The sequence below is a fragment of the Pithys albifrons genome, chromosome 6, assembly GCF_047495875.1.
Source record: "Pithys albifrons albifrons isolate INPA30051 chromosome 6, PitAlb_v1, whole genome shotgun sequence".
Classification (NCBI taxonomy): domain Eukaryota; kingdom Metazoa; phylum Chordata; class Aves; order Passeriformes; family Thamnophilidae; genus Pithys; species Pithys albifrons.
Window position 1 is genome coordinate 51,184,173 of NC_092463.1, and position 12,303 is coordinate 51,196,475.

At 36.1% G+C, this 12,303-nt stretch overlaps 1 protein-coding gene across 1 annotated transcript in view; it reads right to left on the minus strand.

Moving 5' to 3' along the window:
- Window positions 1-324: 324 nt before the first annotated feature.
- Window positions 325-12,303, minus strand: part of OTOG (otogelin) — an 88,558-nt gene continuing 76,579 nt past the window's right edge. The window contains exons 43-50 of the mRNA XM_071559502.1: window positions 11,526-11,566; window positions 10,304-10,379; window positions 9,210-9,388; window positions 8,315-8,419; window positions 7,780-7,899; window positions 6,416-6,461; window positions 1,809-1,888; window positions 325-525 (exon numbers count right to left, since the gene is read on the minus strand). Coding sequence (XP_071415603.1) covers window positions 325-525; window positions 1,809-1,888; window positions 6,416-6,461; window positions 7,780-7,899; window positions 8,315-8,419; window positions 9,210-9,388; window positions 10,304-10,379; window positions 11,526-11,566 — 848 coding nt within the window. The remainder of the gene's footprint in view (window positions 526-1,808; window positions 1,889-6,415; window positions 6,462-7,779; window positions 7,900-8,314; window positions 8,420-9,209; window positions 9,389-10,303; window positions 10,380-11,525; window positions 11,567-12,303) is intronic.

The following is a 12,303-nucleotide window of genomic DNA, read 5'->3' on the forward strand; positions in this document are numbered from 1 at the left end:
AAAGAGTGGGCCAGCCTTCCAGAACAAAACAGATGGTGCTCTTTCTCTTGAGGTGTCGCTAATGTAAATCACCTTTTCAGTTGGCACATATCACAAGAACCCTTAAACAATCCCTATTAATAAAAATGAAGACAAGTCACAATAAAAATGATGAAAAGCCGTTTTTCAAAAATTTAGAAGAGTCCAGAAGCATTTGTGCTCTCTTTTGCATGAAACTGGTGTCATTGAGGGGATTGACTACTGTATTTTTAATAGAGGAACTATTAAAAATATGTTATGCTAGGAACAGCTGGGCTTGCTGTTTTCTTTCCTTTCAGGCTTTCTTTAAGACCATTGACAAGAACAATCTGTGGGCTCTTGGATTGAATAGCTGACCCAGGTTGAGTTACTGGTGCAGTACAATTGCACAGTCCGTCTTTGCAGCCCAAGCTCCCTGCAGCACTTGCAGAACCTTGCGTAGGTGTTGATGTTATAGTTGTAAATGCTTGCAGATGGGCACTTCCCGTCACATGAAACAATGTTCACCTGGTAACAAACACAATGAATAATTAGAAAATTGGAGCAGCTAGGATAGTTAGGAGTTCTCAAGAAAGCCCAAAGACGTTAGGCACCCAAATGCAATGGCAAAGCAATGAAAAATGTAGAGGTATTTCCTCTAGCCCCTTTTGAAATCTCATTACATCTGAAAATAAGCTCTGAGGTACATAGCCCAGATAGGTCTCAATTTTTTTCTTAACTGATATCAATGATGCCTTTTCTGTCAACTTCAGTGACAGGTTTTGCCTATTAAAAGACACAAAGAACAATTCCGGTTTTGAATTTTAAAGTATTCATAACAATCTTGACTTGAACATAGCACCAAATGTTCTGTCCACAACTCTCTACAGTATTCATTTCAGTGATACACTGATGCATTGTTGCTATACTGGTAACAGTAAGGAGGAATAAAAGAACGAATTATTTGGAAAGCCATGAGGAATTACTAGTAATGATACCAAAACTGTAGTACAGACTGTAAGAGAAAAAATAATCACAGAAATTGATAATTTTTTTCAAATTTAACAGTTAAGATTTGTGTTTCTGGTCAATGAGACACTGAGACTAAATGTCCTGGCTGCTCAATGGCTTACTCTACAAAATGTACTCTTAGAGTCATTTTAGAGGTTACAGCTGTTCCCCTACACTCTTTTATTACAGCTTTTCCAGGCGCTCTTACACATCTCATATGAGACGTCTGTCTGCACCTTTGCTGCTGCTCACAGTCTCACTGCCCAGCAGGACGTTGTTGGTGTCCTTCAACAGTAAATCCTTCGATAGTGCCTCATTCTTCCTTCACGTTTTACAGTATGTTCATGCTGCTGTCTAAAAAAAGCTTTCAGGACTCAAGATTCCTTTCTTCATGAAGCTGGTATTTAAATACTTTCCCCAGGCAGATGGAAAATTACACACATCTGCAGCCATTTTAACTGTGGAATATCAGGAGCAAGATTCAGTTATATTGAAGTTAATTTGCATATAATAATTGCGTTATAGGGTGAAATGAGACCTTGGATTTGCATTAAATCAACATACACCCAAATGCATAGAAAACCAGAAATAACAGCCTCCTTTTTATTATTTGGGAAGATGATTGCTGAGAATGGAGGGAAACATTAAAACAGCTCTATGAAACTCAGAAATCTCTGTCTCTGGTACAGAGAGATGGAGACAAGAGCCTTGTGGAATTTGGGTTGCCTTTCTTCCGTCTTTTTATTTCTCATATTTTTTTTCCTGTCTATTAAAAGACATTGCAATGGTTATTTACTTACTGGTGTATTACTCCTGCAGTCGTTCTTGCGGATAGTCATCCTAACAGTCACCTTCTTACAGAATTTTCCATCTTCCTTACCTGAAAAATGGGCATAGATTGAAAAATATCAGCTCAAAATTCTAAACATTGCAGAGACAAGAACATTGCTGAACATTTTATAAAGTCAAGAGACACAAACAAGAAAATACCCAATATATCACTGCACATACAAAACTTTGGTGAAATGACATTAGCTATACATTGAATCACTTTTAGAACTATTCTATTTCATGCATTAAAGTATCCTTATCCTTATACCTTTAATAACAATTCTAAAAGGTTCATTCATCATTTAGAAGCCTTTAAAGAGGCTGTTTTCAAAAAATTTTGTAAAATTGATCAACCACTCCTGTGAGAAGACTTGCTAATAATGCATAAAGTGCATTTTCTACAAAATTCCTGCAACAAACTTTGATAGCAGCAATTGCATTCCAATGGTATAAGAAAAGTTTAAAATGAATATGTAACAGCAGAATGTGATGAAGAACAAGGCTTCAGAGGGGTTTGCATTTTGTTTTTATTATGTTTTCATTAAATAAAAGAACACTAGTGAACAACCGTAACTCTTTAATTTACAAAGTACGTGAATTACATAAAAAAGATAACAAGAAATCATGGAATTAAATGAAGAGTTAAACTTCATCCAAGAAGGGAATCCTGAACATTTGAAGAAAAAGAAAGATGTTCAGTATAAAGTTCCATCGTAGCAGCTCAGGAAGCACAGTATCCAGTATCTTTTTAGGATGATCCACTCCATGCTGGAGAAACCACATCACATTGCAGATCTGTAAGGGAAATGAACAGCCCATTCCATTATAACAGCTTCCGCTCTTTCACAGCAGATTTTATGCACATTGATCCCCCATGACTCTCCATTTATAGAGCTGCATTTACTTTCAGCTAAGAAATCCAAAGATGCTGGCAAAAGGTGACTACTGTTAGAAAAGCAAGGGCACTAAAGCATTCATCAGTTTGACAAATACCCAGTACTGAACTGGGACACAGTTTTATTACATCTTTATGTGCAATGTTCAGTTCCCTGCTCTAAACACTGTCAAACCAGTAACATTGCTTCTAAAAGAGAAGCAATTTTTTGGGGGTTTTTGGGGGGTTTTTTTTTGATTGGTTGGGATTTTCTTTGTTGCTTTTCCCTTTTTTTTTTAATGATATAAGCCTGCTACTGTTTTTAGACACAGCAGACTTTTTAGACTATAAAAGAAAGGACAGCAAATGGGAACAAATAAAAACAAAAATATAAATGGTTGGCTACTGCTTGGCTGTCATTGATTTATATTTGCTTAGGGAAAAAAGCAATTTGAGAAGTGAAGAAAAAATTAATGGCTCTTGAAAAACAAAAAACTCACCATTATTTCATGTTTTCACAGTTCTTTTCATGGTTCCTTCTTCTTTTATGTTATACATGGTGTGTAGGGTGGAGAATTCAGTGCAGCTGGGACTATGATTTCACCCAGGCTGCAGTGAAAGTACATCATATCTCATAAAAAAATAAATACATAGTGTATTTTCATGCATGCACGTTAATGTCCAGTGGCTTTTTATGAGCTTTACAACACAATATACTTTTCCATGAACAACCTTAAAAAGCATGTGAGCATTTTATACATGTCTTATTAGATTCTTTTTCACCATCTGTATGGTTGAAAATCCTTGCTTGGTTTTTAGGTTGACTTCTAACACTGTTGTCACTTAAAGTGACATTCAATATGAAAGAGAAATACAGATTTCAGTTTAGTAGTCCTAGAGTCATAAGAGATTTCATGAATATTTGTCACTCAGTGATATACAAAATTACAGTGAACATCATTTCTCTCAGAAAAATATAGAGAGTTGTTTCCACAAAATAAATGCCGAAACAAATGCATTCATACCATGGTACAATTCAAAGAATTAACATCCTCCATGAAAAAGAACAAAGCTAATCTTCAATTTCCATGGAGTAAACACTGCTATTTTCAGTATACTGTCCTGAGTATGGATGGGCAAGCAATTACTTGCTTCTATTGTCTATGGCACTGGAAGTATGAGACATCATCTGCAAAAATGTTGCTCACATGGTATAGCTTTAACAAGCAAAGGCACCAGTCTCTATGTTCTACAGCAGTGTAAACATGATGGAATCAGTTTATTTTTTCAAGCACAGCAACTTTACACATGCAGCAAGCGAAAGACTACACAAGTGCTTACTATCAACAGTACATTGTTGGCTAACAACAATGCACCGCCCACACAGTGCAAAATGAGAAAAACAAACCAAAACCAAGATGTGAGCCACTCTGAACCATGAGCAGTTACACTACACTGCAGCTTTTGGCATAATTGGGTAGCTTGAAGTCTGATGCTCCTATCAGGGAGTACATTGTTGGAAATCAACAATGATGCTGTTTGGGTTGGTCCTACTTATTTGAGGAAAATGTACCTGTGTGACAGCCAGCATAGGCTGTAGGAGTGACTGGGCTAACAGGGAATGGGAGGAACACTGACACTGAAGAACCTGGTAAGAATATTACACATTGAACAGAGCACATTTTACAGAGGCATATAATAAGAAAACATTTGGGAGTTACTAGATTTTGGCATATCTGAAAACAGAATTCAACTTTAAAATATCTCTGTATTACAGGATCACAGAACGGCTAAGGCTGGAAAGGACATCTGGAGGTCATCTGGTTCCCCCTTGTCTAAGCAGGGTTCACTGTGCCAGCAGCTCAGGACCGTGTCCAGGCATTACTTGCATTGCTAAGCCTCATGTGAAAATTGGGAAGAAAATGATCTACATTGGTATAATGAAGCCAGTCTTCTTTCCTGAATTTAATGTACTCTTTGGGGCTATAACAAAGAAATAGTATAATTTCCTCTCAGCAGCATCATTTGTAAAACCTCTCCAGGTTTTGAGGGAACTCCTGGGTCTTAATTTTCAAATACCAATTAAAACTAAAAACAAAAAAAAATTACAATTATTTCTAATGGTAAAGTACTTCAAAACAAACCAATAAAACTTGAAAATCCTTCTCATGAAATAGCTCACACAATTACAACTAACAGCTCTCATGGTAGCAGATTTATCTGGAGTCAGAATGAATTTATGTGATTCACAGAGGTACTGTGTTGTTCTACAAAAAGATATGAAATCAAAACTCTAGGAATCTACTTGCAAATGCACCTCAAAAGTCACTGGGTTCTTCAAGAGTTTAATTTTACTTTGTTATGCATGGCCCAGACTAATAACTTACTTTTGTCTTTAATAGTTAAAGAGGTGGTTATGAACTTTTTTTAAGTAGTAGCAAGATCTTTTGCTCTGCTGAAAAATAGCTTAATGGATGTTTAACTGTCCTACTAAATCTTTCAGAAGCTGGCTTATTTGGGGGCCAGGGCATTGAAGGGTAATGTCAGATGATAAAAAACTGATGCTGGAGAGCCTATGGAGAACGAGCTACAGAACTAGGACAAGTGCTTGAAACACAGGTCCACCAGAGTGAAAAAACATGAAGATAAATTACCATTCCCTTACAGCTGGAGGAGAAGAAAACCCCAGATGAATCTTCCACAGTTTCAAAATACTTTTTAGTACAAAATGTAATATGAATATGAATAAGTAGGATGAATAACACCAAAAGGTACCTCCCTGTTGGCAACTTATACCCAGAGGTGGCAGTAACGATTGTGAAAGTTCCATCCCACTCAGCAGGAAGTACCTGCAGTTTGCTCCATCTCTCTCCCACACCGTTAGGTCACTATTTTAGCCACTTTGCAAATTAAGTCAGAATTCTGCATGTTTTTAAAGACAGTATGATACTGCCGAGTACAAAAATCTCCTTTTCAATTGCTTTTAGCACTGTCAACTTCAAGTATTTGAGTTTAAGTTCATCTGGTTAAGTGTCTGCCTCAGGCTACGTTCTTCATGAAATCAGTCTAAATGTTTTAGCTATGTACCAGTGTGTTAAGAAAAAAACAAGTGTACTTAGCTCTTGATTCCTATGAATAAATAGTATATTTGTAGGTAATTTTTATTCTGGGTTGTTGGAGGTTTTATTGGTGTCCAAACCATACACTAGTAATTAGGTAAGGGGGGATTTTTTTGATTGCAAAATCTTTCAAAAGATAATTCCTGAAAGTTTCTGAACTATGTCTACCTATTACTATACTACAATCTGTTCATTATTTACAACATTAACTTAAAAACTACACAGATCAATCTTCATTTCTACCAAAACTAAAGATGTCAATGTAGATGAAGCAGGTTTTAAGGTGCCTTCTAAAACACAGTACCTTTTATTATACTAGTATTTTGAGAAGTTTTACATGAAAAACACAAAATACTCAAGGGTGGGAATTTTAGTGACTTGACCAGCCAGAATCACTGTCAGTGTAGTAGATGCTTCAATGTTAAAATATTTCCTTTTTATTTAACTGCACTAGTTTCAGTGCTAGTCATATGAGTAAAACTGGGAAAACCATAGCCTTTGAGATCAGTGAATCAAGCTTTTAGGCAGGAAAATGTCCACGTTATTTCTAAGGTAAAAACAAGAAATATCATTAATCACTTACATGTTTTGCAGCATCCTTCTAAGAATGGCACAACATAGCCTCCAACCTGATGAAGAGAGAAATAAAAGGGAAAAAACTTGATTTTTTTGAACATTCATTCCCATATATTTCCGCTTTTAAAAGTAACTTCCATATAAATTTCTACATCGTTACTCAGGCAAATGCAGCATTTTGGTGAAAGGATGAAGGTATGGCTGTAAATTAGCTGCCTTTACAATTTTAGCACAGGTAGTTGTCCCTAAATGCCACTACACATTACCAGCTAACAAAATAGCTCCTACATTTGAAGAGGGAATGATTGTTAAGTCTGACTCCATCACATGGTATTAGAATAAAACCCTGACTTCTTGTAGAGGCCATACTGACAATCACAAAAGCCTGAATCTGACTTCAGAGCAGGAAAAAATCTCACCTGAATGGGAAGCCACTCACTCCCCATAGTGAAGATCCATATCTGCCTTCAGTGCTGTAGCAATAAGCACTCCCCAGAATACTGTAGTAAGAATACCTGTAGCTACTTTAAAAGTTTTCTCAGGATTGCATTGAAGGAGAGTTCAATTTTTGATATCCACTTCAGTATCTAAAGCCATGCTAATCTCTCCCTCTGCCTTAACTTTTTTGTTTGCCTAGAACAGCAGAAAGCCTTTTACCAGCTGTGTAACTGAGCCTCTTTGCAGAACCAGCACATTGTTACCTGCAAGGAAGAACTGCAGCCACACAGCTCCTTCAGGACTCTTCCCTGCTTGTGTGGCATCATTCATCAAGCGAAAAAGTACGTTCCCATCCACATGTAAATGTGGAATTACAGAGATTAATTATTCCTTGCCTACATTTCCTGGCACTTAATCTCATTTTGAAAATTCAAATAGAACATTTCTTTTTTCTCCAAAACTAATCCATAAAACCTTATGTGTCACTACAGAAAAGATGCACCTGATTTTCAGAGAATCTTTCCTTTTCTGCTATGTTTTTGACCATTCTGCTGACTTAAATCAGCTTGATACTGGTCAGTTTTCATACACAGAAAGTCAGTCAGAAAAGACAAATCCAGCCCAGAAAAAAATCCAAGTTCACACAACTGTATGAAGACTAGTTTGGTATTACAAGCCTCTATTAAAAAATAACATAAAATAAAAATCCAAGAATAAGAAGAGGTGTCTCCAGGTTTGTAACTGAGCTGACTGGTGGCACATTTTATGTGTTTAGTTACAACTTTTTACCTTTAAATTGCCAGGCAAAAATGCAGGAATTGCAAGAACATAAATTTTCTCCCTTCTTAAGGTAAAAGCATTTTTTGTCAGTGTTAATCTTTTCACACCAACATAAAACACATCTGAAATGCAAACAATGTATTGCACACTGACCTTCACACATTCAGTTTCATTAAAGGGTGGGCAGCCAACTGCAGAGGAAACCAGAACTGGTCCTATTGCTGTGTTAGTGCATTCATATCTGATACAGTTTGAAATCCAAACAGTACCAGGCTGTAAAAATTGTGAAACAAACTTTATTCAGCAACTCAGCAAAAACAGTATCACAAGTATTTATAAAACAATTTAAATGAATGTGATCTTGCATGAATCAGCAGTAATACAGCTAAATACAATTTAGATGCATGTTAAAGTTCTGTTTAAATAACAAATTTGGAAGTCTACCAATATATAAAGTTAAGCAGGTTCTAAAATAGTTGAATCCATTATAATTCTCTGATGTATATCAAAATCTCTTATACTTTTATTGACAGCTCTATGTTTGTCTCTCCCAGAAACTAATGTGTACATGCAAAACTATTCCTAGTATGTGGCAAAATAAAGGTCTTTTTGCACATTTTATATGGCAACATGTGTACAGTATTTGTAATTTTTTAAATTCTAAATATTTTGAGGGAATAAAACTCACCTTGAAACTGGAAACTGTGCCATTGCTGAAAGTGTGGAGACAAGACAAGTTCTTGCAGCTGCCACAGCAAGTAGTTAAATCTTTTGGAGGCTGATAGACTTGGTTCTGCCAAAATCAAACAGATTACTCCTTCTATGAGACCATCTTGTAGCTCAACATTTTATTACTGTAACAAGTGGATTTATTTTCACATATCTGCTTTCAGAGATATTTTTAAAATAACTTCCAAAACTGCGTAACTTACATTTGTACACACTGTACATTCATGAAGCTTTCATAAAATATCTTTGTTCTGAACTGAAGTAAATAGGGAGAAGTTCCAACTGTGAGAGAATGAACTGGTCTTTCTAACATTTTCAGATATAAGTGACAGCTTACTTCAAGAAACACTAAAAATTTTGACTTTTTACACATTAGACATCAGTAAGTACAAAATTAGAAAAAATAATCTCTATAATATTCCCATGATAATTGTCTTGTGAAAAGACAATGTAATATTTGCGTATTTTATAAAGCTGTTTTCACTGCTTTTAGAATTTTTCTTCTATTTATAATTACTGTCTTTCCAGTTCTTGTCAAGATAGTGTCTGCCAGGAATTTGCACCAGCTTGCACCTAATGGAGCTGAAGTTCTGTGGGGATGCAAGGAAGCAGAATGCTACTAACCCAAGGAGACAGTTGCTATATACATTAGTTTGTATACAATTTACACAGGGGAGGAAACAGGGAAGTGAGACTTTTATAAGCTTCCACCAGAAGGGTGGCAGCACATCATTAGAGGGAGATCTCCTAGCTACCCTTTCCAACTTGTTCCTATGGCTGTACTCAACAGAACCCACCACAATGTAATTAAAACTACCAGTCACAATCTACGTTTAAATTTCTGAATTTCTTACAGCTTTGCACTTGACAGCACAGTCTACTGAAGACGTGTTTATTCGGTAGTATTTAGTGGAGGGATCGATCACATTTGTACAATAAGAAACATGGCAATTTCCATCTGCACTGTGTTCCACTATTCTCTGTCCAGGAAGCAGCACACCTCTCTCATTACTCAGGCAAACTTTGTCTCTCACTACAAGAAAACACAAACAGCATGGTCAGGACAATCAGCTTGGTATCAAAACTCCATTAAAAATGTTTTGAACTGTAAAACAGGAATGAAAAAAAGCTACTCTACCTCTTTAGGAATTATGAGTCACATTTTCAAATATGAACTGTTAATAGTAGTCTGATGCTTTATTACAATTACCAAATTACTTCACATATAACCATTCATGAAATCTAAGTAAGCATATAATACACTGCTAGCTTTTACACTTCAATGATGGCACAGTCTTCTTCTACAGCTTTGTTTCGTGAGACTACTTCAGGATAGGAAACATACCTGAGAAATGTCTGTTTCTCCCCACTGATCACTGAGGGCACAGAGGATAATTAGCTCAGAATTATACATATTTATTGTAGAAATCTAGGTAAGGACAATCCCAACTCTACTGGCCAGCTGGGAGCTCACCAGGAACTATTTTTACTCTGAGTCTCCCCAGACACCATTTGCCATGCTTTAAGATGAACTCACATTGTGCTGAATGATATTCCTGATCTTGTAGAACATGTAAGCATGTCTACAGCTCCTGAGTAGTCTCATAAGGGTTAGTGGGACTTTTCTACATGTGGACATTTAGTGTGTGTTCTAGGTTCTAGCTGGAGTCCTTGCTCCAGCTCAGGAAAATGCAGACTGCTTAGCCAGCACCACTCAACTATCCTAAAACTGTCTGCCATTTCCCTGCACAAACCTCTTGCTGCACAAACTAATAGAAGGACAAGACATAATCAACCAAATATTTACTGAGGAGCCCTATTTTCCTGCCTTTTCTTACACTATTTCTGAATTCCATCAGTTAGTTCTTTTCTTCATGGTGCCATATTCAAAGTGAACAGCTGATGTTTAATTCCTAATTTACCTTCTTTGAATTATTTTCTAACTTACCACATTTGTACTTCACGCAGTTACAGATATTTTCTGTACTGTTCTGAAATTGTTCATCTAGCTGAAGTCTTTGCCCCTATGAGTACAAAAGCAGAAAAAAAAAAGAAAATGAAATTACAATGTTTTCTTATCTATGTGATCTCTTCCTTTTAAACAACTTTCCTTCAGAACTTGTACTTTCCTTCAGAAGTTCAGGACTCTTGCTCCCAGAAACCTATTTTGAATCCACTTTCATCACCCACAGAGACATTTAATTTAGTAGTAATAACCAAAAGGGATTTTTTTCACTCAGTACACCAGACATTTAGGACAGAAAACACTCAGGCAGGCCAATAATGAAATGCAATGGCCTGCCTTTGTACAAAAATTTCCACATAGTGTGGAGTGTATTCTTTCATAGAATAACTTAATGGATATAAATAGTATGACAACAGCACAGATAAACTTTTTCATTTTACCTTTTATTGTTTCTGTGTAGGCACGGAAAGATTTTTCTCCTATATTTATGCAAGTCCTGGTTCCTTATATCCAAGTTTCTTCAGCTAAGAAATGAAAGTACTAACAACAACCTCACCTTACAAATAATTTTTAATTTTCTTTCTAAAAAAATGAGTACTTTTTCCAGTTTCTTCCTAGGACCCCAAATTATAGTTTTAATAAATTATTCTCATAGCAGTATTATTTTCTGGGTAAAACAGTGACAAGCAAAATCAAAGCACAACTAGTACTGATTGAGAACCTAACCATGAATGCTGATAAGCACATTTGCAATGCAGAACAAGTCACAGTAAAATACAGTTTAAAAGTTCTGCTTAGTTAGCAGTCTAAGCGCATGCTATATGTTAGCATATGACCACAACAAATGATTTTAACAAAATACTGATGCGTTAAAGCATTTGATTCTAGTATTTCAAAACAAAAATTTTATCCTTGGGTCAACAAAGGCAGTTCCATTCTACCAGTACACTGGGGCGGGTTAAGGTAATAAACTCCAAAAATACCAATACTATATAGTCATGTTGTTCTACAAGGTATTCAGACTTAACTGGCTTCTTAAAAATGGATGTAACTTATTCTGAAGCAATTAAAAAAAAAACAAACAAAACAAAACATAATTACGCGGCATTTCGTATTTCACCTATAAAACTATCAGTAAGATGCTGATAAACAGCTTTATTAGGAAATTAATAAAAGAATACTGAAAAGCAGATAAATTTCATACCAGATTGCACTGAGGTTTGGGGATTGTCTCACAGGCACATTCTAAAACAAAATACAATAACAGAAACAGTAGTTTAGCAAGTTATACGCCAGTAAAATAGAGCACCAGATAGAACAGAAACTTCAGATCACTGAAGAAGTTCTTGAAACATACCCATCTGGGAAGTTCAGAATCAAGTCTGATGTCTACTCTGTTCTGAAAACTAACACCAGCAACTCTGGCCACCTTTATCTATTACAACAATCGAAAGCATTATCTCAACTGCAGTTCATCTGAACATTAAGAAAATAATGGCCATTCTAGCTGCCAGCTTCCTTGCAGTGGTGAAAATCATTACAATCAATATAAACTCATGGAGAATTGTGTTTAAGGCATCATAGAGATGTATGATATATATGCTATAGTCTTTATAAACTGAAAAATTTCTGACCTGTGAACCTAACTTCTTTTTTTAATAGACAAAAATAATTTAGTAACTGTGGTGGGTTGACCCTGGCTGGATGCCAGGTGCCCACCAAATCTGCCCTGCCACTGCCCTCCTCAAATGGATAGGGGAGAGAAAATGTATCAAAAGGCTCATGGGTCAAGATAAGGCCAGGGAGAGACCACACACCAAGTAGCATCATAGGCAAAACAGGCTCAGCTTGCGGAAATAACTGAATTTCGTACCAACTAAATCAGAATAGGATCATGAGAAATAAAGCCAGACTTTAAAAATACCTTCCCATCATTCCTCCCTTCTTGTTGTGCGTAATTTTACTCCTGATTCATTCTACCT